This window comes from Salvelinus namaycush, chromosome 36 (assembly GCF_016432855.1).
Source record: "Salvelinus namaycush isolate Seneca chromosome 36, SaNama_1.0, whole genome shotgun sequence".
Taxonomy (NCBI): Eukaryota; Metazoa; Chordata; class Actinopteri; order Salmoniformes; family Salmonidae; genus Salvelinus; species Salvelinus namaycush.
Window position 1 is genome coordinate 5,475,067 of NC_052342.1, and position 27,135 is coordinate 5,502,201.

Below are 27,135 nucleotides of genomic sequence, written 5' to 3' on the forward strand. Positions count from 1 at the left end.
TGGGTGGCAGGCAGAGCAGGATGGAGAGAACAATCGCTTCTTCATCATTCCTCCCACATGGAGTCATTTACACCATTCAGCTGTTCACGTCCCTGGCTGTGTCCCAGCGGTTTCCTTTCCTCTCCCCTCTCTCTCCTTTCCTCTCCTCTCTTTCAGAAACACGGTTGGTTGAATGAACTGGATAGGTTTCCACCATAATGATTTCATGTATCCATGAGCCTTCACAGATCAGTGATCATGATTAGAGCCATGAGTTTTTTTTCTGACCAAGTACCCTGACCAGGAAAAACTCTGAACCCTAGTTATAGCCTACAACTATAGTTAGTCAACAATTTATAAGGCTTTTGGTTTTCCCAGGGCTCTTCTCGTGGGATTAGGTGAATGAGGTTGAGTTTCCCCTTTAAATGAGCACTTGGAATCTGATCCAACAACATGAGATAAAGGAAAATATTGGAATGCTAGTATACCGCACTAGTGGGCTGAAATGCCTCTTGTGATCTCTCTTCCTTCTTTCCACTCCAAAGAAGGGTTTTTTTTGTAACGAGGAGACCTAGGTTCAATCCTTTCTGGGCTCTAGTGGTCTTTCGTTGACCTTCACACTAAAACAGATGGAAAGATATAAGAAGAGCTACGATTCTTTATGTGAAGTCCACGTGTGGAGAAGAAATGAAGAGAAATGTGCTGTTTATTAAATGTAAAGTCAATTGAAATTTCATTTTAGATCGTGCACATTAAGATAGGATCGTACTGTGAGACCACCTTGGAGAAGAGAGGGTTTGTTTTTTAAATGGCAAACTGTCATTCACAATCAAAACTGGCGACTCCGCTAATGATGTTTTGTAGAGTGTGTATAAATATATGTCTCAGTTACCTCTTTATCTCTGTCAACATATGTCACTCTCTTGCCCAAATCATTCTTTAACAAATTATTCACATCCCTTCCTCATATGGTCAAAGTCTGGCCATAGCCTGACATTCTGGTCAGTCTCATCTGTCTGTGTGTGTGTGTGACAGTTCACTGGGCATGAAATGTAATGTGGTCAGTTTTGATCACACAGGACACACCCATAATCGGGCAATCGAGCAGTGAAGTCTAGACTGAGCAGTGAGACATGGGGCAGGGCAAAGTGCATGCATCTTCCTTACATATCCACAAGAGGGCGGTGTGAGTCAATCTTTTGGCCAGTACAGACAACTCAGTCATTCGTAATGTATGACTGTGGGAACGCAGACCCACGAGCCACTGCGGCCTCATGACGAGTTTCGTTTTTTTGCCCATCCCTGTTCTAGTGTTTAGTGCCACTGACCATGTCAGGGATCTGTATGTAATGATGAGATGTTCAACAATGGGAGGCGTTGTCCCAAAGGAAGGAAGGCAGGCGACAAGCTTAGGTCTGCATATTAAACCCATAGAAACGCATTGTCCTTATTTTGGACAGGTTTTGGAGGAAGGTTCGAATCCAAATCACGGCTCTTCTGACTTGCACTCCTCCCACTTTTCCGTTTTTCTCATCCTAGAAAGTCAATACAACCACAAGAAATACTCATTTAAACACACACAAATAACTTTTAGGCTGCGTTTAGACAGGCAGCCCAATTCTGATATTTATTTCACTAATTGGTATTTTGACCAATTAGATCAGCCCCCTGAAAAATATCTGATGTGATTGGTCAAAAGACCAATTATTGGAAAAAGATCAGAATTGGACCGCCTGTCTAAATGCAGCCAAATATTGTTAAAGTTGTTGGATGACTGTTCAACTGTATGCATAAGTACTGAATGCCAATGAATATCATGATGGTCAGTGGCATCATCCACCCCGAAAATCTGAGGGGGCACAACGTATGTGAGGAGGGGTGGGCCGGAGGGGGGCTAGTCTGGCATCTTTAGAATTTTGCATTTATTTTTCAAACTTCTGAAACAGATTTTAATGTTCTGCATATCTAAGCATACCCCTTGATCTGTCTGTATCCTCCTGACTGGTTGGTATTATTGTTTTTATAACTAAATATGCTCCTCTGCATCTCTGCTAACATCTGGGTAAATTATTGAAAAGAATGTGAGTCTTATTCAGTACATTTAATAATTTCTTGCTGTTCTAAAGTCTACCAACCTTGCCAGCAGGTATGCCAGCTAAGATCATTAGACAAGCTAGCTACTCTAACTTGATTGATAGCCTGAAATGTCTTCTTGGCAGCTAGTTATGAGGTTGGGAACCTATCTGGGCTAGCTAAAGCCAACTTCATAAAATTGCTACAGATGTAGGATCTTAATTTGATCACCCTGTTGCAAGGTAATTTGTAGTGTATTTGTGTTTTAAAAAGGTTTCTGACATTTTTTAAATTTCCACTTTGAAATTACAGACTTGACTTTCCCTTACAATTTTTTTCCCATGAATTATAATCCACATAATAATTCACATTTGCTATTATTGCAGGATTATTTTCCTGCTGTAGCAAACTGGCTTAAATAAAATAAAAATTCAGGACAAATCTGGGGGGAGGGGGTACGTGAACCTGTGCGCCCTATGGGCATGACGCCTCTGTTGGAGGTGTACATACAATATGTTGCACAATCAACATGTGTTTGAATTCTTGTATTAGCGGGATTTTGGATCTAAAAACATTAATTCATTCATTAATTCATTCACAAGAGCTAAAAACAACTTCAGTGATAAAAAATGTGCCGACGCCCTATTGGTTCCTGGATTAGAGTAGCCTAGACTAGATTATTGGCTAAAAGCGGTTCATGTGATATACACCCAATTAACAGCAGGTGCAAAGTTAACCTCATCATGCTCAACCACGTTCTCCTGGTATAATTTGTCCAAAAGGCTTCAGACTTTGGTGGTGCACACTATTTTAGAGGAGAACAATTATGATTATGGGCAATTTTGTATTATATTGGTTACATTGAAATGTTCAGTTGCACCACAAATGCTATAAAGGACAAAAGTATGAATCATAATACACATAAAACCTAGTGGTCAAACAGGAAATGGTTCCAATTGTTTTTGTACCATACATTTTCCCATAGGGGATTTTAGAATCACTTAAAATAAAGGCTTTGTTTTGTGTAGGCTTACCCTGGGATGACGTTTTGATAACCATGTAAATCTCTCTCGGACAAGGTGAATTTTTCGCAATATATTCACCTGTATTTACCCCTAACAAATGAAGTGCTAATTAGCTGCTAATATAAAGAACTACAAATGCCATGATGATCTGGACGAGACTGCCGAATCAAGGCAAAGGTAAGAAACTCTGTATTAACTATCTAATGTTAGCTAAATGTAGGAATGAATAAATGTGATATTTCTTAAAATGGACCTGTTAGCAAAGGTGCCAGCTAGAGATGACGTGCAGGAGCTTGCAGGTATTTGTAGTCTTGCATGATGTCTACTTTGTTTCGTTTTTCTACCCCATTTTTCAGGATATCCAATTACGATATTTTCTTATCGCTGCAACTCCCCAACGTGCTCAGGAGAGGCGAATGTCGAGTCATGCATCCTCAGAAACATGACCCGCCAAACCGCGCTTCTTAACACCTGCCCACTTAACCTGGAAGCCAGCTGCACCAATGTATCGGAGGAAACACTGTTCAACTGACAACCAAAGTCAGCCTGCAGGCGCCCGACCCGCAACAAGGAGTCACTAGAGCACGATGAGTCAAGTAAAGCCCCCCCGGCCAAATCCTCCGTTAACCCGGACGACGCTGGGCCAATTATGGGACTCCCAGTCACGGTCGGTTGTGACACAACCTGGGATCGAACACAGGTCTGTAGTGACGCCTCAAGCACTGCCATGCAGTGCCTTAGACCGCTGCACCACTCAGGAGGCTTCATGTCTATTTTGATGCTAATTAGCATTTTTGAATCTGAGAGTAAATAGAGCTGAATGTATTGACAAGTCACCTTGTCCGAGAAAGATTTACATGGTTATCAAAATGTCACACCAGGGGTAAACCTACATGAACATTTTTCCCATAGGAGATTTTATGTTGGGAAAAAAACTATTGGAACCATTTCCCTGTTTGACCACTAGGTTTTATGGGTATTATGACACCTTCACAGTGGAAAAGCATTCTCCGGCATGATTAATCACGCTTCACCATCTGGCAGTCCGATGGACGAATCTGGGTTTGGCGGATGCCAGGAGAACGCTACCTGCCCAAGTGCATAGTGCCAACTGTAAATTTTGGTGGAGGAGGAATAATGTTCTGGGGCTGTTTTTCGTGGATCGGGCTAAGCCCCTTAGTTCTAGTAAAGGAAAATCTTAACACGACAGCATACAATGAAATTGTAGATGTTTCTGTGCTTCCAATTTTGTGGCAACAGTTTGGGGAAGCCTCCTGATTGGCACAGTGGTCTAAGGCACTGCATCGCAGTTGCTAGCTGTGCCACTAGAGATCCTGGTTCGAGTCCAGGCTCTGTCGCAGCCGGCCGTGACCGAGAGACCCATGGGGCAGTGCACAATTGGCCCAGCGTCGTCCGGGTTAGGGGAGGGTTTGGCTGGCAGGGATGTCCTTGTCCCATCGTGCTCTAGTGACTCCTGTGGCGGACCGGTTGCATGCACGATGACACGGTCACCAGGTGTACAATGTTTCCTCCGACATTGGTGTGGCTGGCTTCCGGGTTAAGCGGGCATTGTCAAGAAGCAGGGCGTTTGTTTGTTTCCGAGGACACATGGCTCTCGACCTTCTTCTCTCCCGAGTCCGTACGGGGGTTGCAGCGATGAGACAAGACTGTAACTATCAATTGGATACCATGAAATTTGGAAGAAAAAGCGGTATAAAAAATAATAATATATATATATATAAGGGGAAATGCTTTTTCCTGTTTCAGCATGACAATTCCCCCGTGCACAAAGCGAGGTCCATACAGAAATGGTTTGTCAAGATCGGTGTGGAAGAACTTGATTGGCCTGCACAGAGTTCTGACCTCAACCCCATCAAACACCTTTTGGGATGAATTGGAATGCAGACTACGAGCCAAAACGAATCACCCAACATCAGTGCCCGACCTCACTAATGCTCTTGTGGCTGAATGGAAGCAAGTCCACACAGCAATGTTCCAACATCTAGTGGAAAGACTGCTGTTAAAGCAGCAAAGGGGGGGACCAACTCCACATCAATGCCCATGGTTTTGGAATGAGATGTTTGACGGGCAGGTGTCCACATACCTTTGGTCATGTAGTGTCTATTGGCCTCTGTACCCTCCGTGGGGGTCCGTGGTTACAGCTAGGGGGAAGCGTTGTACAGTGTTCACACAACCAGGAAGAGCTTGATAGGGTGCGAGACTTTTTCTAAGTGAAGTGTCAGTAGGCAGGCACAGAGAACAGCAGGTCTCGACGTCTCTGACAACCCCTAAACTCCCGTGCCAATAACGATTTTTGGATTCGGAAACGGAGCTGGAAGAGTAAATGTATTTGCATTTTAAAGCTTATTTTGTGAATTTGGTTTATCGTTTGCGCTAGAATATTGTCAATTTGAAACACAGCAAGAGAAACTCGAGAGTAGCTTTTGAGGTTTACAGTCCCAACCTATTAGAGACAGTATTCCCTATCCTTTGCCATGGCTTCGACAACCTGTACCAGATTTACCGACGAGTATAATCTCTACGAAGAGCTGGGAAAGTAAGTATTACAATGTTTTATTTTAAGCCATCTTGATTGCGTTATGTTTAAGTACTGACGCTCTAAACGAGTGGTTCTTAAAGATGACCTGTTACCTGCGCGGTGCACAGAAACCGCGCTTACTGTATTCACATGTTGTCTTTTAAATAATGATCCTAAACCTGTCCTCTCTAAAAGCGTTTGTTTTGATATTTTTAATTCGGTTTAATGTTTACGTAGTATTTCACTAGCTCTTGACAAGTCCCCGCCCTTTTTGTGGAGTAACCATTGTAGTAAGGGCGTTGAAATTCCCAAGTGGTGCGCTGTCTTTTTATAAAGGGTAGCGTCTCCAAGTTGATTGAAAAACCTTTCTTCAGAAGCAATGCCATCCTCAGCTCTCAGCTAAATGAAAGTGACCTATTGATCCGCTCTTTATTATTATTGCCCAATGCCCACGTGTCATTATGCTGTTCTTGCAGTTATTGTCAACACATTGATATTAATGATGGTGCATTGTAGGTCCAAGGGTCACCGTTTTAAATTGGTAACAGCCCTCTATCCCTGTGTGACTGAGAAGATGCCCTTGGCATTACTGACTGTAGACTGCCCTACTGTACCAGCACAGGGCGCCTTTGCGGGGGTGGGGACAATTGTCACTTGCACTTTCTCTGTCTTCAGTGCTATTTTCAGCGATGTGTTAAGAAGTGGTGCGAGGCTCCAGCGCGTGTAGTCTATTTCGCTTTCTTTGGCATTACATGTGCTGTTCTATATGCAATACCTCTCAAATTTGACTAGTTGCCTAGGCATCCACGGGGCACCTTTCCTGTCTCACCTGTTTAAAACGATAGAAACAAATGTTTTGATTTGTCATCACTGCCTTTTGATGTCTCAATAAACGACCATTTTAAAGTCAAGGCAATCAGCTTATAAAGTGTAGCCTAACAGTTAATTATACCGAACAGGTGATTTAGGGATAGATCCATTGTTTGAGTACTCATCCTTGTTTATGTTTCCTAAAGGGGAGCTTTCTCCATAGTGAAAAGATGCATGAGGATCTCCAGCGGACAGGAGTTTGCTGCCAAAATCATCAACACAAAGAAGCTATCTGCTCGGGGTAGGTGCCTTTACCATGTCTTTGCGGTTTCTGTTGAAAACCACTAAATATCCCAACAACTCCCTGTTATGTCAAACGTTTTCAGTGAGACGTGGCTTTTGCCTGGTATTTATCTTCAAATTACATGGGTACAAACGTGGTATGCAAGCGTTTCCCAAAAACGTTGTCCTCGGGACCCCAAGGGGTGGACATTTTGTTCTTTACACTGATTCAAATTATCAAAGCTTGATTGGTTTAATCAATTATGTAGTGCTAGGGCAAAAACCAAAACGTGCACCCCTTGGAGTCCCGAGGACCGAGTTTAGGAGGCCCTGTGGTATGCGGTTCCAGAGAAGCACCCATTGTTGCCACATAATTCTCAGTAAATACCAGAGATGGGACCAAGTTGCACTCATTTGAGTCACAAGGTCTGAGTCCCAAGTAGAACGGGTCAAGTCTCGAGTCAAGTCCAAGTCGTGCATTATAAAAGCAAGTCGACTCACTAGTTTTTTTTTCAAGTCAAGTATAAAAAAAAATCTATACATGCTAAGACTTCGTCAACTACAAATCTGTGTCTATTTATTTTGGCTACCAGACACAGCTTTTCATTATTTTGTCTACAACACATTTTGATCATGCAATTTGTAAAATAGGGACTTTGCAGCAGTCGTAAGGGCATGAAATCAGCAGTAGGCAAGGCAGGTTGACGTACGCAATCTAGATTTATTTACAGGTCTTGGTGATCCAATGGTGAAAGCGCCATATCATAAAAAATATACAAGTACATTTTCCAAATATACACGGGCAACAGCCAAAAGAAATAGCCTCTGTATCAGGCAGGCTTAACCTGTCCTATCTAAACACAGGTAGAGAGCAAGACTGCACAGCCTCCCCTTGAGAAACCAAATCAGACCTTTCTAACAGGAGTACAAACGGGTACATATAAGCAATTGGCCACTCGCAGGACCATACAACTAACCAATTGGCAATTACAACCAATAAACTAGTTCTACAATGTTTTTTTTTTAAAGGCAATTTCCACAGCCATTGTTACATTCATCTTAATCAGACTTAATGATTATTAATGCTATTTCATCACCATTCATACATGGAACAATCATTTTCTCTTATTCAACGTACTGACCCCAAAGCGTGGCGCGCGCTCCTATTACGCACAACCAGAATGAGAAACATTGGACACGTGGAACTCTGACATAACCCGGGAAATATGAACAAAGGAAACATACATTGAATTCAATGAACAGAACTTGAGTCTTGCGAACGTTCATCGCGCCCAGAGGGTAAGATATGGTCCATTTTAAAGGTATGAAACAGAAATATCTGTGTTGCAACAAACAGAACGGGATGGAATGATGAAACACTAGCAACTATTGTAGGATTAGATGGGATATAGATTGACCAAATATGCATTTAAACGTGTGAGAGCAAACATTTCAACAATAGAGTTTGGAGAGCGCAAGTGGAGACACGTGCCTGTGGTGTGTCTTCGCCACAGTAATAATTGTATTTTAACAACAAATTCCAAATAAGCTTCATAAGTAAATCATCAATTTCAAGCAATTTTGACATACCAAATGACCAGTAGGCCTATTGTAGTACTTGTGGCTTGATGCCCCATTGCTGGTGAGCTTGCAAGTAATACAAAGATCTTTATAACTAACCCAAGATAGATCAGAGCCTGTTGTTTCCAATGAATCATAGCGGGCAGAACAAGCTCGAGCTAGTAAGATACTATTGGCACATTCTAGCATTTATTTGCATATTTCCATTAGAGAACGCCTACTGTATGAAGTGCACGTGTCCAATAACTCAATTCGTCCTTGCACTTCTTCTAAACAACTGAAGTTTTAGAAACTTTGGCATAGTGTAAAGTTTGAAAAATAATAATCATTAAAAACGGAGTCTGCTCTTGTTACAGAATTTCTTGTTTTGGAAACTGAACTGTAGGGTGATCAAAATTTTCTCATCGATGAAACATATCAGAATGTAGGCCAAAATCCATATCGCTCCATCTTCTCCCACTGCCGGGCCCTGGGCGTCCTCTCATCACCATATTTGATACCGAGTGGAAATGCCAATGAGATGCTTCACGTTTACACATCCGGTGAAATATGTGGCTCATTGTTCTATCTGCGGTTAATATTATTGATCACCAAAGCATTTTGTAGCAGGCAATTTTCTCTCACTACAATTAGATGTTGTGCGCTGACCTCCGATAGTATAACTGCACAGCAATCTGTTCCCTAGCTCACCCGACCTGTGATTGACTTTGCTTGTCCAATCAGAGGGCCTATAGTGTGCATTTCACTAGCCAATCTGTTGCACGTTTGTTTTGCTAGGGCGACGCTGTGACTACTGTCTCTGGCTGAGTGGAGAGTCATGCATGGAGACTCTGTGCCACAATTTGTGACAAAATGTTACAAAACCTGGCCAAATAATTTCAAGTCGTCAGCTTCAAGTCATCAAATTTGTGACTCAAGTCAGACTTGAGTCAAAGTCATGTGACTCGAGTCCACAACTCTGGTAAATACCAGCTAAGCTAATGTCACCAAGAAGAATGTGTCTTGGCTAGAAGGGATACAGCTTATGTCAGTGACATCACACTCTCGCTATGAACTCTGACTTTGGACAGGTAGTTATGCTGGCTAGCTGACACTAATTAATAAAAAAAAAATATATATATATTCAAATGGACGAGAGGAAATATAACTTGTAATATTGGTCACCATCTAGATGTCACAGTGACATGCCTAGCTATTACTGCCCTCATGATGCATCATGCATGACAACAAGCCGGTGCGAATGACAAGTGCACCGGTGTTGTATTGAGTTGCTTCACTCTGGGCAGCTGTATCATTAGGTCTCAGGCGGTAGCTAACATGGTCCACTTTTTTTCCTCCCAAAACGTATTTATCTAGAGTATGATAGCCAGGGCTGGCCCTGGACGTTCTGCCGCCCTAGGCGAGACAAAAATAATGACATCTTAGACATTCTTATGAATCTAAGCATGGCACTTTCAAACGTTGCCTTTCCACCTAGACAGAGGCTCTACTGATGCAGAAAACTGTAAGCTTCAACTGCTGGCTACTCGTCCGTTGTATAACCCAACAACAGTAGTGCTTCCCTAAAAGCTGCCTGGGTTTAAACAAACATCTTCTATTTTCAGAAAGAGAAAACATCAATTAATAGGGACAGAATAGCAAACCATTTAAAAAAAAAAATCTCTAATATTATAGGCTGCAGTTTAGCAAAATCGATATCCCCATATGCATCAGTCACGTCTTTTGCGGCCATTTTAGAGCTTGTTTCTACCATAAGGCATCACCGAGTTAAGCATTGTTATAGAACGCTTGATATAATCTGGATATGTTTTATGTATTTATTTCAAAATATAAAGCAAACAATGTATATCCTTTGTTAAAGAAAAGGGCAAAAGGGATATGTGATACCCTCACTCAATTCGAGCCCTGGTTTAGGTCAAACACAGGTCAAGCCCTTCCCAGACAACAAGGTATTTAATCAGTGCATGCGACAATGTTGGAGTATTTGGCTATACCGACATCTATGGATAGGATAATTGTCTGTCAAACAGGTAGGATTACCACTTATTTTTTGGAAGATGAAGAAATAAGCTCCAATTATCTATGTAATTCTATGTTTAGGCCATTTCCCCTCCTTATCCTGATGTGCCCCAGCCTGCGCTAACATATCCCGTAAAGATCCATTCATATATTTTGGCCACTCACAGGGATCTTTTGTTTTTTGTCTGGGAGTCGGATTTAGCAGCAGCACCACCACTGTCATCGGGGTTGGGGAGCAACGAGTCTGGGTCCAAGATAGTAGGGTCTTCGCCGGCATTGTTTGGAGGTGTGGCGAGGCATGGTGTGGCGAGGCCTGGTGTGACCACCTGTTCTTGTCCAGCCAGAGAGCTGTCATCATCGTTAGATGTGCATGGTTCGGACTCACCCGATCCGAACTTAGCTGCTAGAATCAACGAACGGGGACTCGTTGTTCTCGGCAAATGAATGGCCTGTCCTCGTACGCTTGTCATTTACTTGCTGCACGCTGATACATTTCACCAGCGAATTTCTTTGGTTTAGAGATTGTGCCTATTTTCTCATTGTTTAAAAAAAATGTTTAGCTTCCTGATAGTTTTAGAATGGTTTCAAATCTCTATAGATTACTTTTAGCAAAAATTATATCCATTAGTAGTAGCTAGCTAATGTTAACAGGCTAGGTTAGGCTACTGCCTTAATCACTAATCTTCTATATCACAAAAAAAACAATTTATTTGGCAGATACATTTTTATTAATGTTTCACAATTGGATAATCCCATATAAGCACACACATCACCATAGCTACCAAGGATAGTGGGAGTAAACTTCGGGAGAAGCGGGAATGGGTTGGGGGCGGGAACTGCAGCAACGCTATGAGCCGGTGGTGTAGTAGCCAATCGGGTGTGGCAGCCAATTGTCAAAATGCCGCCCCAAATTCAAGTGCCATCACAGGTGGCGGCCTAATCTTGCCTAATGAGACGGCTGTCCCTGACGATAGCAATTTACACGAGAAATTACTTATTGGTACTCCCGCTTGCCGAGCACCGCTGTCCCACAGTACGGCGAGGGAAGTAGATAGTGTAGCCATCAGGGGGACTGCTAAAGCACATTTGTTATAGTTGTTTCCACCGCAAATGTATTTTTAATTTAACCTTTATTTAACTAGGCAAGTCAGTTAAGAACAAATTATTTTTTACAATGAAGGCCTACACCGGCCAAACCCGGAAGACTCTGGGCCAATTGAGCGTCGCCCTATGGGACTCCCAATCACGGCCAGTTGTGATACAGCCTGGATTCTAACCAGGGTGTCTGTAGTGACGCGTCAAGCACTGAGATGCAGTGCCTTACACGGAGCCCAAACCGAACGCGATCACGACACCAAACGCGATCACGACACGCAGGTTGAAATATCAAAACAAACTCTGAAAAGCATTACACATTTATGGCAATTTAGCTAGCTAGCTTGCACTTGCAAGCTAATTTGTCCTATTTAGCTAGCTTGCTGTTGCTAGAAAATTTGTCATGGGATATAAACATTGAGTTGTTATTTTACCTGAAATGCACAAGATCCTCTACTCCGACAATTAATCCACACATAAAACGGTCAACTGAATCGTATCTAGTCATCTCTCCTCCTTTCAGGCTTTTTCTTCTCTTAACTTTATATTGCGATTGGCAACTTTCATAAATTAGGTGCATTACCGCCACTGACCTCGTTCGTCTTTCAGTCACCCACATGGGTTTAGCCAATGAGGAGATGGCACGTGGGTGCCTGCTTCTATAAACCAATGAGGAGATGGGAGAGGCAGGACTTGCAGTGCGATCTGCGTCAGAAATAGAACTGACTTCTATTTTAGCCCTTGGCAACGCAGACACTTGTTGGCTCGCGCGAGCAGTGTGGGTGCAATACTTGAATAACATAGATTTCAAAATGTATTTTGCCACGCTCACACATGCGACGCGAGCGGTGTAGTCAGCCTGTTAGATCGCTGCGCCACTCGGGAGCCCAACTACAGCATTTAACGTCTACATTTTTGTGCGGGAAAAATGTAACAATTCATTTGAATAAAATGTAATGATTCTAAACACTCTCCAAAGTCCCAACTTTGGCAGAAAAGTTTCAAACTCTCGCAGGAGTTTGACATGAGCTGTATCCCTTCTAGCCATGCCCAGAAGAATGCGGTATGTGGTTCTAGTTTGTTGGTCACTTGTCTCAAAGCTCTGTCAGCTTGTGAGAATTACAATACCCCCTCTGACCTCAGTCAATGACAGGAGAATTGTTCAAGACTCTTCTTCATTTTTGGGCTTAACCAATTGACCTGTAAACCAACGCCCCCCAATTTGCTCTTTCTCCCTTATCTTTTGAGGGTACAGTGTACATTCATAACTGTATGAACATGACTAATTTCAGTAGTTGGATGTGGTGAGGCGTCTTGTGACTGGTTGTCAACGTCTGTCTTTACAGTTCCTGTTTCATTTTCATACCCTTAGTACCCCTTTTGGCGAGGCATAAAAACCTTGCTTGTGAGTATGCAAGTCATAACAACATCGGTTAACCTGCTTTGATTTCTGATTAGCAGTACATGATTCACAGTGTAGAATGGGCCCGTGTTTGAAGCGAAACTACACATGGTAGAAATAGACATGCATTCTTTTATGACCTTTTGTGTGTCTATCCTGGTGCTACTATAGCATGTCCCCCGTACATTAGACCGCCTGTCTAGGAAGCAGCTCTCTGGCCTTTTTTCTGTTATTCTCTCCATCCTTCTCTCTGAGGGAGCTTGTGGGTGCGTGGGTCGTGGCTCCTGCTGTCTGTATGCCATACGTTGGACCGCCTGTCTAGGAAGCAGCTCTCTGGCCTTTTTTTCCCTCTTTTATTCTCTCCATCCTTCTCTCTGTGGGAGTTTGTGGGTGCGTGGCTCCCGCTGTCTGTATGCCATTATGCTTGTCTGATTTCCCTCCACAAGCCTTAATGGGCTGCTGACAGACACACTAAGACACACACGTGATGTCTCATGGGGAACCGGGGGTTTCCTTGCTGCACATACACTTTAGAACAGTCTGCTCGGGCGATGGAGGGCTAGAGAAAAGGAAAGGAGGGAAGAAAGGGATGGAGTGAGGGATGAATAGGACTAAGAGACAGGAATGTAATTGTATCACAGACAGGCGCTAGACAACATATCTAGAACAGAACATTAATAAGATGAGTGCGGGAGAACAGTAGGGGAAGGAAATAACAGAGCTGGAATGAGGAAACCGTAGCCTTTTTCTTACACAATCCCCTTTTGTTTGTGCTAGCTACATAGAGTAAGGCGACGATTAGATTGCTGAGGTGATGAATAGAGGGAGGCACAGGGAGGGTTGAGGAGACGTTTATTGAGTGTTTTTCCATGATTGATCCCAGGCTAGGATTGGCTTGACTGAGTGGCTCCACTGAGCTGTGGCTGCCCTTACCTGAGAGCAGGAGAGATCATGTCTCCACATTTCTGAACGGACGGCCACCTTAGAAGAGGGAAACCCCGGCTCTGTGTCTATGCCAGATACAATGGCTGGAGTAACCTACTTAAAGGCTAGGGGGTGCTGTTGTCACTATTTATGGAAATCGTGTAATTTTTGAAACGGCTTCCTACAAACTTCTTGATCGTACAATATGCATATTATTATTATTATTGGATAGAAAACAGTCTATAGTTTCTATAGCCGTTGAAATTTTGTCTCTAAGTGGAACAGAACTCATTCTACAGCAATTTCCCTGACATGGAGTCAGATTTCACACATTTTGGCCCCTGTTCTGGAGTCAGTTTTAAGGCCACTGTTATTCCTATGAGTATACGGACACTGCTTACGTCTTCCCCTGGATGCCTTTACGTGATGACGCTTTGAATGGTATCGATTGCCCAATCACAGCCACTATAAATGAAAAAATCCTGTAGGTAGGACCTCTTTTCTAGGTGCGTCATGCGCGCGGAGGATACCGACCTACTGTTTTTCCAAGCATTAGTGTAGCCTGTTATATTTCTCCGGTCATATTTTTACTCGTTATAGGAGTTAAAAACATCATAAGGTAGTTAATTTAAAGCGTTTTATAGCAATTTATATCCGTTTAGTGCGATTTTGGGACATTTATTTCTGAGCCACTGTGAATCTCTGGGCACCGTTCCAGTTCATGCCGAACGCAATGTGCATTTCTGCATGGCAAGAGGACAGCTTTCGACCAAAAGACGATTAGACCCAAGAAAGGATTCTTTGCCCAAGATTCTGATGGAAGAACAGCTCAAAGTAGGAACAATTTATTATGATAAATCGTGTTTCTGTCGAAAAATGTTAGTGGCTTAGGACGCCATCTTTTTTGACGTAGCTTCGCTTGGCGCAAACTGTATTGAAAAGTAAGGATAATTTAAAAAATGTAATTCCGCGATTGTATTAAGAATTAAATTGTCTATCAATCGCTGTCCACCCTATATTTTTTAGTCACGTTTATGAGTATTTATGTATACGACTAGATCACTGTCTAATATGGCACACGGCATTTTCTGACCAGCTCGGCTACTTTTCTCATTGTATAACCACGATTTTGGTGGCTAAATATCCACATTTTCGAACAAACTGTATATGTATGTTGTAATATGATGTTACAGGAGTGTCATCTGAAGAATTCTGAGAAGGTTAGTGAAAAAATTAATATCTTTTGGCGATGTTGACGTTATCGCGCTCTTTGGCTAGAATCAATGCTGGGGTAACGTTTGCATATGTGGTATGCTAATATAACGATTTATTGTGTTTTCGCTGTAAGACACTTAGAAAATCTGAAATATTGTCTGTATTCACAGGATCTGTGTCTTTCGATTAGTGTATGCTGTGTATTTTTACGAAATGTTTTATGATTAGTAATTAGGTAAGACACGTTGCTCTATCTATTTATTCTAGTCGATTTGTGACGGTGGGTGCAATTGTAAACTATGATATCTACCTGAAATATTCACATTTTTCTAACAAAACCTATCCTATACCATAAATATGTTATCAGACTGTCATCTGAGGAGGTTTTTTCTTGGTTAGTGGCTATCAATATCTTAGTTTAGCCGAATTGGTGATAGCTAGTGGTGTTGGTGGACAAAGAAAAAATGGTCTCTTTTGCTAAGGTGTTTACCTAATAGATTTACATATTGTGTCTTCCCTGTAAAACATTTTAAAAATCGGACATGTTGGCTGGATTCACACGATCTGTATCTTTCATTAGCTGTATTGGACTTGTTAATGTGTGAAAGTTAAATATTTAAAAAAAATATTTTTTTTGAATTTCGCGCCCTGGCTTTTCAGTGGGGGGGGGGGGGGGGGGGGGGTGCCGCTAGCGGCACCCCAGTCCTAGACACAGGCTGGGGATCTTACCTCACAGGTTTATGTGGTGATAAAACAAGCCACTATATCTAAGCTGTAAATCTAGCACCAGCATTTAGAAATCTTACCCTGCCTAATGGTATTGAGTAGGGTACTAATAATGGGCAGTACTGTAGGGCTGGGAATTGCCAGGGACCTGACGATATGATATTATCATAATACTTAGGTGTCGATACGATATGTATTGGGATTCCCACGATTCTATATGTATTGCAATTCGATGTTCCAAACATATTGCTCACTATGCACTGAGTGTACAAAACATGAATAACACCTGCTCTTTCCATGACAGACTGACCAGGTGAATCGAGGTGAAAGCTATGATCCTGTATTGATGTCACTTGTTAAATCCACTTCAATCTTTGTAGATGAAAGGGAGGAGACTGGTTAAAGAATATTATTTTAAGCCTTGTGATAATTGGGACATGGATTGTGTATGTGTGCCATTTCAAAGGGTGAAAGAGCAAGACAAAAGATGCGGGTATGGTAGTGGGTGCCAGGCGCGCCGGTTTGTGTCAAGAACTGCAACGCTGCTGGGTTTTTCACACTCAACAGTTTTCCGCGTGTATCAGATTCATATTTTTTTTTAATCCATTTTAGAGTAAGGCTGTAACGTAACAAAATGTGGAAAAAGTCAAGGGGTCTGAATACTTTCCGAAGGCACTGTGTATATAACTGTATCCATTTTTTCCCCCCCTCATCGCTACTATAGAGCAGTGTTTCACAAATCCAGTCCTCCAGTACCCCCAACAGTACATATTTTGTTGTGGCTCCGGACAAGCACACCTGATTCCACTTGTCAACTAATCATCAAGACCTTGACAAGTTGAAATGCAGTATGTTGGCCCGGGCTACAACAGAAATGTGTGCTGTTGTGGGTACTGGAGGACCAGAGTTGGGAAACACTGCTGTAGTGTGACACATAGGGGCAACATGTCTATATCCTTACGTGGTGTTATCAGACTCCACTGAAAGCAGGGTGAAATGTGTACGCAGTGGATTGGTCTTGGTTCACTGCCCTGCACTGGTATTGATTGAGTTAGCTCGTGTGTTATCAAATCAGTCTGTCCCTGTTATCAAAGACTTTTCTGTTAGTAACTACTTTCTGTATCCGCCCCGAGCAGCCCACTGCTTTAACAACAGCGATCTTGCTTTATGTTTGAGGGAATGATTTACAGTACAGTACTGACATTCAAGGTTACTTGTCCTTGCACTGGGGATTCCCGAAGTGGGTCGTGCGTGCGATAGTGAAACTCCGTAGGGTATAGTGCCTCCCTACTAAACCACACTCTTTTTTTTGGCTGGCCATGTGGAGGTGTTAAATGTACAAACCTATTTTTCCCTCACACTCTTCTGTCAATGCATGGTCATTGGGAGTAGTGCTTTCTATAATCTCTTCATATCTCTCATTTGGTGATATCCCCCTTCTCTAAATTGGTTCATATTTTGCATGTATATGTTTTTGTACTGCTTTCTTCGTGGTAAGATGAGGAAGTGTCCGTTTTTGGAGCCAACTCTGTCTTTGTATAAAGTTGTTGCTTACATTTCTCTCCTGGTTATGTCTAAGCTAGCAATGAAAACATACGTGTAGGTCAAAATCTACTCATCCACAACGGCAAGCTTGTTTGGTTGACAGTTCGGGCCTACATTGGAAAATATCGGCCAGTGGTCAGACATCAAGCCGGCGAATATTTGATGATGTTTGTGGAAAAACAGCAGCTCAACAGTCGGTAACAGAGGAAACGATCAGCTGACACCACGCCAGCCCAGGGCTGTGGAAAAGCCACTGGCAATTGTGCACAACAACCACGCTGCTTCTGGCTCCTGGAAAATACAGACATTTTTCCGATCTTGGCATTCCCATGGACACAATGAGACTCACGAGAAAGCATGTTTTCCCTCTTTGTTCCGTTAGTCCAAGTACTAGCCTGGAGCTGATGTCGGGCCCTATTAAAAATCTGCGATGTAGAGAATGTGGATGGAATCACGGAATCCAGACATTTAAAACCATAATTCAACAGTATAAAAACATGTATTGAACTTGGTAGGGAATCAATGAAATGTATTGAGAATGTATTAATTTGCCCACATTTATTATAAGACATGAACAGAATTCATCAGTGATTGATTCGTATTTCCTGCAATTTAAGAGAATCAGGAAACGAGAATGTCTATGTGGCCACATTTCCTTTCAGTTCTCTGCTGCCAATATGTAACGGATGTGAAATGGCTAGCTAGTTAGCGGGTTCGCGCTAATAGCATTTCAATCGGTTACGTCACTTGCTCTGAGACCTGAAGTAGGGTTTCCCCTTGCTCTGCAAGGGCCGCGGCCTTTGTGGAGTGATGGGTAACGATGCTTCGTGGGCGACCGTTGTTGATGTGTGCAGAGGGTCCCTGGTTCGCGCCCGGGTCGGGGCGAGGGGACGGACGTAAAGTTATACTGTTACATTGATGCTGTTGACCCGGATCACTGGTTGCTGCGGAAAAGGAGGAGGTTGAAAGGGGGGTGAGTGTAACGGATGTGAAATGGCTAGCTAGTTAGCGGGTTCGCGCTAATAGCATTTCAATCGGTTACGTCACTTGCTCTGAGACCTGAAGTAGGGTTTCCCCTTGCTCTGCAAGGGCCGCGGCTTCTGTGGAGCGATGGGTAACGACGCTTCGTGGGTGACTGTTGTTGATGTGTGCAGAGGGTCCCTGGTTCGCGCCCGTGTCGGGGCGAGGGGACGCCATAAAGTTATACTGTTACACCAATGACTGGAACTAATTTAAAAAATCACTGAAGCTGGAGACTTATCTCCCTCACTAACTTTAAGCATCAGCTGTCAGAGCAGCTCACAGATCATTGCACACAGCCCATCTGTAAATAGCCCACCCAACTACCTCATCCCCATATTGTTGTTTATTTTTTTGCTCTTTTGCACCCCAGTATCTCTACTTGCACATCTATCACTCCAGTGTTAATGCTAAATTGTAATTATTTTGCCACTATGGCCTATTTATTGCCTTACCTCCCTAATCTTACTACATTTGCACACACTGTATAAATATTTTTCTGTTGTGTTATTGACTGTACGTTTGTTTATCCCATGTGTAACTTTTGTTTGTGTCGCACTGCTTTGCTTTATCCTGGCCAGGTCGCAGTTGTAAATGAGAACTTGTTCTCAACTGGCCTACCTGGTTAAATAAAGGTGAAATAAAAAATAAGTGTTTGCGGCTACCACTTTCTGTAGCGGTTAGCAATGGTGCTAATGAAAGCAGTCTTCTGGTAGATGGAAAGGCTTTCCCAAAAACCTCAATTAAATGTTAACTACAAAGTAGCGTAACCCGGTAGAAGGATCATGATTATTTGCATCAATCCAGGGTATTTGTTTAGCAACTCTATCATCACGTGCGCTACAAAAACACTGCTAAACCATAGCCTCTTGCTAGGTGTGCACTTGAATTAAAGGGTAACTACACCAAAATCTAAATTTCTTAGATTTTTCCCAAGCATTGTTGTGGACTAAACATCCAATTTAATTTTTCTATAAAAAAACAAATGTTTGGATTGAACCTGAAACTGGGAAAATTCTGAAACCTGGAAAAACAAAATGGAATTAGGCAAGAAATAAAACTGATTCTTTGTTGTTTGAAATACATCCTTCAGTAAACTTGGCCAATGACACAAGCCTACATAATCAATCTCCAAACATGCAATCTCTGGCCACTCAAATCGCCCTGGGGTCATTTAGAAGCAGATTTAGCACAGACAGTCGCCATCATCTCAGATAGGGTATATTTTTCTACATGTTATAAGCAGGAAAATCAGTCTTGACTTGTGCCTGTCCTACTAGGCTCTGTCAGGCTCATTCTCTGCCAATGAGAGGGGTGTAGACTCACCCTCTGACATGGGTTGATTACCCAACCTGACCGTAGAGGGTTAACCTCCTAAAGTCTATTTCCGTGGCCCCACAGCATCTAATTAGCATAATAAAAACATTCCCATAAAAATCTGTTAGTTAAAGCTAGAGATCTTTTTTCTTTTTTTGTTGCTTTGAATGCGTCTTAATCTACCACATCCACCGACGATGCACTTCAGCAAGGTGACAGAGCTGGAGCGGTGTTTGTCAGACCATGAGACATCCCGGGAAATCAGTCTTCTCACAAAATCGTTTGTAGCGTCCAAACGGTTTGGGCTACAAAACTATTATGACCCCCTCTATGGAAAGATGATTCTCACGAGCACGCCCACATTCCTCACAGGACTCTCACAATGCACCAGTTTAAAAAAATGAATGGAACTAATGTATATATGGAGACAGTTTAGTGCCAAAAGTAAGGGGTTAAATAGAATAAGAATACAAAGAATGGTATCCGGATCTTATCTCTGATTATAGGACGGACACTTCAGGACAAACGTCCTTTTGATGTTTTTTTGGGGACTATCTGTTATTCAATGCGTTTGTATGGGCTAATAGCAGGTAGGCCAAATTACATTTTTCATCAATGCTAATGCGCGCACACACAGCGCCCACCATAAATCAAAATCACACTGGACTGTGCCTTGGCTCATCCTTCGATCCCGGCCTGACCAATATGGCAGACCTTGGCGTCTGGGAATACCCTCTTCACACCAGCATGAATACAGATGATCCGATCATCCCAAAGACGGACACATCCTCCTCAGAGCCCTAACTTTACCATGGACGATTTGACTGCCTTTCTCAGCTTTATCATTTCACACCACGTTCAGTTAGTGAATGGACCTCATTTCTATGACTGTGGAATGGGGCACTAGCTGTGCTGTGAGGTTCCCCAAGGTGTGAGGGATTTTTTTTCTTCTTCTTCACTCTGTTCCATGGCTGTATATCTCTGTCTCGTTTTCTTTCATGGCCAGGGGGGTGGGTTGAGTCATAAACGGTGTTCGTGTCACCAGTGGAAGAGCAGATGGAGTTTTATCTCCAGGTTATTTTTGTTTATTCATTCTTTGTAAATCTGAATGGATTTGTGTAAGAGCAAAGTCCTCAGTCCATTTAACCCTCATATTCCATTCAAGAGAGTGTGTGTCTGAAGTCCACTGTGTTACATAACCTAATCAGTATATCTGATAGGACATCTTGGATATTGTGCTGAGCTAGTACATTCCCAGAGCCTTTCTAGAACAGAGGAACAAAAGAAAAGCTGCAACATTTGGCATGGTGTCAGGAGAACACTTCCTGTGTGTCTGTGCGCACCCCTGCCCCCCCCCCCCCCCCCCCCTGTGTTGCAGGCCTGCACAGGCAGGCTAAAAATATCTCATTAGACAACAGAGGGGGAGTAAGAGCAGGAAGTAGGGAGAGAGAGGGATGATGTCAGTTGAACTATCAGAATGAACAAAATACTCAAGAGCCTTGGCAAAGCTATTTCATATTTGGCTGCATAATGTTCAATGAATGTCAATTAATGAAATGTATTTATATGCCTTTTTATTTCCAGCCTGAATCGGGTCACATGCAACAAACAATTGCTATATGTTCCGGGTTCTTGTTACTGTCGCTCTAGTTCTACCCAGCCGTGACGGGAACAGTCGTGGGTGAGATGGATCAGGGAAGAGACCGGGAGAGATCAGAACTGCATGATGAGACAAGCATAGTGCAGAGGAGCGCACCACGCCTGGGCCACATGTGCATCAGAACATGTTATTAGCCACCGTGTCGACAGAAATTCATTAAACAAATAAAATGAAATTGCAGAGATGGAATCTGGTGTCGTCCCTGGGTTTGGTGTCGTCCCTGGGTTTGGTGTCGTCCCTGGGTTTGGTGTCGTCCCTGGGTTTGGTGTCGTCCCTGGGTTTGGCATATCATTGGCGTGGAGGATGGGTTTCAAACACTGTCTCCTGTGCTTTCTCTCCTGTCCTTGATATCCAGCCATTTTGTCATTCATTTTGTTTGTGGCATACCTTTTTGAATGACTCTTTTTGTCATTTAGATGATAAATCCATGAAACGCGTGGTTTGTCACCAGATGGACTAGCTGTTGGTCACTTGAATCTAAAGCTCAGACGAGGGGGCCGTCATCAATATCAGTTGGTTACCAGTGTCTCATTGTGATTTAAAACAGTGATGGATATTTGTGGATAATGTGCCACTGAATCCACAAGCACTTGTTTTCAAGCCCCAGACAGATCAGTCTCAGATATCCTCTATCCCATCACTGCTAATACAAAAACATTGACAAACAGGCCGATCAGGTGTCAGAGCGAGCAAGGGATTTTGTTGTTATATCGTTCTCTCGTTTCTGTTCTGTGATCCACGTTTGTTATTTTCCCTCTCCTTCCCTTCGCCTGTTTCCAAGCTCATTTTCCAGTTGACTGAAACAGCCCTGTTTGCGTCACATTTGTGTGTGTGTGTGTGTGTGCTCCGTCTATTTTCAGACCTGACGTACGCTCCCTCGGGAACGCTAGCTACGCTAGCTAGCTCCATCACCGTACCACTACACCACAGCCTGTCTGGCACGAGCATTCCTTAAATAATATACAGAGAGAGAATCCACAAAAACAGCTGAAATAAAAGTTGATTCTCAAAAACGGTAATTGTTTTTTTTCCCCACTGGGGGTTTGGGGGTAGAAGGGTTATCAGTGCGTGATTGAATGCAAAAGAACAAAGACATTGAGTGGGGGAAAAAATGGACTCTACACGTACCGTGTGATGTTGGTTTGCATTTTTTGCGTAACCACACGCGCGTGCGTGTGCACACACTGTGCATCACATCGAACCATAACCCAGATCCTATCTACGTAAGCCTAAGGTGCCGCCAAGTCCGTCATCCCTGATCGATCTGTATTTTTTTTTCTTCTCCATCTATTTCCACCTATGGAGGGATAAATGTGAGCTTTCCCCTTGGGCTTCAGTCTAAATCCTTATTTAGCAAAGTAGGCCAGGGAACTCGGGGGGGGGGGGGGGGGGGGGGGGGGGGGGGCAGGGCTCCCTTAATTAGAGCCTTTTTGTCTGGGAGAAAGGGACGGAAGGGACGCGCCACAAGTGCCCAAAGGTGATCTCACACTCTTGAACGATGGCACCATTCACCGGGCCTTCTGGGGTTAAGCGTCTATGGCCTTTTCTCATTTTTGGCAGAAGTCCGTTCTCCACCCTCTCTCCTCGGTCCTCTCTCCTCCGTGACCCGGAAACCGATAAGTGGTCGAGGAGATGCCAATTTCTTAGTAGGCGAACGGAAGAGTGTCCTCCCCTCCTCGATATCCATCTTTCATCGAGGATAGTTATATGTATCCTATCAGAGTCCTTCGCCGAAGACTTTTGAAATCTGCCACACCCTCTTTAAATCAGCTTTTGTTTTGTCAGGGAAGAAAACCTTGCACATGTTTAAAACGATAAGCAGCACGTTTTTCTCTCAAATGTATTGCACAACTAAAGATTTATTTTGAGATCCACCCCTGCTAACGCATTTTTGTCTATGTTCCCTCTCTTCGCTGTCTCTCCTCGATTTATCTTTTTCAAAAGGAGGCAAAAGAGCATGCAGGAGTTGAGCAAATCTAATTGGGGAAAAGGCCATTGTTTCTCTCACTGTTTTTCTCTTGCTCTCTGAGAAACAGGACTAATGAAATGGAAACTTTCTGGGGATCATTATTTTTCATTGACCTCTGACCCTTGGTGTTTTTTGTTCTTCTTAGTGCTCCTGGAAGATGGGTTATGTGTAACTGGGTTCTGTGTGCAGGAAGAACAGTGGAAACACACGGCAGTAATGAGACTCTAAATATTGTTTATCGATGGAATATGACTGTGTCGAGAATATCCCTTTTTCGACACCAGTCATCCTCTGTCATGCATTCCCTCTGTTATTCTTCCACACAGCTTGCCAGCCGGTCTTACAGGTGTTAGGTGGATTATTCTAGCTTATGTTCTAAGCCGAGACTGTCAAACACAGTCCTTAATACAAGCGGGACATATCCATTCTCCTTCATCCTGCCGCCATCTTAGAAAGCACTACCCTCATCTGTATTCACATATTCAATGGATTGTTATTCCAGCCTTCTCTGCTGAGGTGTTTGGTGTTCTCCCCAGCAGCACTGGGTTTGTCCTTGACGAGGCCACACTTTTTAATTTCGACAGCAATATATGTGCGGAGGGCTCATCGTCATGGCGTTAAGATCCCCCCCCTTGCTGAACAGGAAATGCGTCATAGATACTGTATCTATCTTATAGGTGTACAGTGCATTCCATATTCCGACCCCTTCCCTTCCTCCACATTTTGTTACTTTACAGCCTTATTCTAAAATGGATTAAATTAAAACATTTTCCTCATCAATCTAAACACAATAATGACAAAGACAAAACAGGTTTTTAGATTTTTTTGAATGCCAAGCATCACGTCTGGAAGAAACCTGGCACCATCCCTACGGTGAAGCATGGTGGTTGCAGCATCATGCTGTGGGGATGTTTTTCAGTGGCAGGGACTGAGAGACTAGTCAGGATCGAGGGAAAGATGAACGGAGCAAAGTACAGAGAGATCCTTGATTAAAAACCTGCTCCAGAGCGCTCAGGATGTCAGACTAGGGCGAAGGTTCACCTTCCAACAGGAAAATGACCCGAAGCACACAGCCAAGACAATGCAGGAGTGGCTTCTGGACAAGTCTCTGTATGTCCTTGAGTGCCTCAGCCAGAGCCCGGTCTTGAACCTGATCGAACATCTCTGGAGAGACCTGAAAATAGCTGTGCAGCGACGCTCCCCATTCAACCTGACCGAGCTTGAGAGCATCTGCCGAGAAGAATGGGAGAAACTCCCCAAATACAGGTGTGCCAAGCTTGCAGCGCCATACCCAAGGAGTCTTAAGGCTGTATTCGCTGCCGAACGTGCTTCAACAAAGTACTGAGTAAAGGATCTGAATACTTATGTAAATGTGACTTGTATTTATTAATAGGCGAAAGTGTTTTTGCTTTGTTATTACGGGGTATTGTGTGTAGATTGATGAACAAAAACAATTTCGGTAACGTAACAAAAAGTGAAGGGGTCTGTACTTTTCGAACACACTGTATTAGTTGGAACTGGTTGAGTGTCTAGTATATATTTATTTACATTCATATAATCAGCTGACTTGAGTATGATGACACTGCTTATGGCAATACTCAGCAGGGACTTTGTATCTGTCAAACGAAACCGACGTCTGCTTCAACTTTAAATATCCTTGTCTGTACATAGACCGTTGAAGAGCTGCTGCACCACATGCTTCTGTAGCGATGTCTGCTAGATGCACATGTGTTCTCTCACGTGCGTTGCTTGTGTAACCTACATCTGATCCCGTACTGTACATAAATGCCTTCAAAGCTGTGCTCACCGTCACCGCCTCTTATGCTACGTTACTATGCTACGTTACTATGCTACGTTACTATGCTACGTTAGTCCAATAAGAGAGCGTCCTGTGTCCCTCGTACCATGTCTATTCCGTTCATCAGCCACATTGTCTTCCCAGAGCTTTGTGCCAAGCCTTTGAGCCGAGCCTCTGTTCCCTCATACAAAACTTTTACAATTCAGACAACGTTCAGGCAATGTTCCATCACTAATGACCCCTATGTGGTAGACCGGCCCCCTCATGCTCTCCCTGGGTAATTAACTGTTCACACTGGGGCTAATTAAGGGATTCTAATGATGCATCACTCACCTAGAGCCCAGACAAGCTGTACAAGCTATAGAACAGAACAGTTTGTGACCTAGTGCTATGTGGACCCAGCCAATGTAGTGCCAGAGTGTCAGGGAAACTGAGAGCAGGCATGATCACAGTGACAGCTTGTTCTCTCTCGCTCTCGCCGTCTCTCGCCTGGGTGTGAGTGCAGTCATCAAAACAAGACGAGCTGCGTCTGTCAGGGTTTCTGGAATGGCAGGTTGCTCTCACACCGTTCTAGGTGAGGTTAAGCCAGCTAGGTGTCTCTGAGAGCTCATCAATAAATCAGGGATTATTCAAATCTACAACCCGGTGGGTGACAAGCACGGCCCCTTAACTAGTCATTTCACAGGGATCATGGACGTAAAATAATATGCTTTTCAGTGATGGCGTATCATTACAACTTGTTAGAATACCTCCCGTAAGCGAAGGTAGTACAGAATACCATGACCCCCAAAGATGAGTCCAATCGAGAGGATAACCTGAACCCCATGACGAAGTCCCCCTTGCTTTGCAAAACCCTGAGAGACATTATTATTGGGAATTGTCTCTGTTTGTCTCAATGAGGTTCAAGTGGACCCCAATGGAAGGCCAAGTCAGTGATCAGATGAAACTGTAGCATAGTATAGACGGAGAGAGATGATGGAGTTGATAAATGGGCAGAGAGCGGATGCAGGTAGACTTACTTACAGAAAGATGAAAAACCATGATGAGAGGGCCTGAGTGCAATCTCCATCAGGCACAATCTAATATTAATACGCCTTCCACTGTCTCACTACAGCGAGTGGGTCAAGTGACTAAATGGAAAACTCTGAGCCTAGTGTGGTTCTGTCAGCACAGACACAATAGCGATAAGGAGGAGAGGAAGGATGTTTGTATGGGTACAATATCTCCTCGGACAGGTAGAAAGGAGGAGGGAGAGGAGGCATAGAGAGATAAAAGGAAGTGTCGGTGGAATGGGATTGCTCTGTAAATGTAACCTAGTACAAAAAAAGTATGAATGTATGTACTTGTAAGTCGCTCTGGATAAGAGCGTCTGCTAAATGACTTAAATGTAAATGTAGTCATGTTGAGCACACTAAGAACAAAGAGCATGAGTAGGAGATCAAGGAAGGCACATCAATAGTTTCTCACAAGTACTAGTACTAGAAAGCGTTTGGTGTGTTTTACTCCGTTTGTTTGCTCGCCGTATCACAGATACCAGACGTCTTTACTTTTTCTTGCCCTAGTGTAAATGTTCTGTACTGTCGGACCACTGTCCTCATCACATCTCTGTTCTGTGACTGTTTGTAGTACAGGCCCACTAATCATTTACTTTTATAGGCTCTCCATTAAGTACACTCGTGGCTGGGAGATTATGGCCAAAATATCAATTCACAATATTTTTCACTTTTTTTTCTTACAGTATTTTATGTTTTGGAATATTCATTTCTTAATTTGCTTTGTTGTGCATGACCCTAGGGCGGTAACATATACATTCTGAGTGATTTTTCAATGGGGCTTTCTCCATTCTGATTTGTTTTTTACGTTCAATCAAACTTCAACCAAAAGTTTATCATTTGAGATCATTTCCACACTACCACATAGGCCTCATTTTTAACCAACTATTGCAATTGCAATTTGACTTGTGATTTAGATCAACACCTGGGTGAACTGTTGGAATCATAGAAATATGACGATTAGTCTAAATCCATAGTTAGAATGTAATAGTGGGCACTTATAATAGGGCTTGACATGACAAGGAATGATAAAAGCCAGGGAGGCATTCATAGAATCAGGACTTGGAATACTAATGGGATCTCTCTGGAGGTGTTAATGTGACA

At 43.1% G+C, this 27,135-nt stretch overlaps 1 protein-coding gene across 4 annotated transcripts in view; it reads left to right on the top strand.

The window, feature by feature from the left end:
- Nucleotides 1–5,321: 5,321 nt before the first annotated feature.
- LOC120030240 (calcium/calmodulin-dependent protein kinase type II delta chain) overlaps nucleotides 5,322–27,135 on the top strand; it is a 118,802-nt gene continuing 96,988 nt past the window's right edge. For all 4 annotated transcript variants that reach the window (XM_038975587.1, XM_038975590.1, XM_038975586.1 and 1 more), the window contains exons 1-2: nucleotides 5,322–5,634; nucleotides 6,633–6,727. In XM_038975587.1, the coding sequence (XP_038831515.1) occupies nucleotides 5,573–5,634; nucleotides 6,633–6,727 (157 nt within the window). In that variant the 5' untranslated portion in view covers nucleotides 5,322–5,572. The remainder of the gene's footprint in view (nucleotides 5,635–6,632; nucleotides 6,728–27,135) is intronic.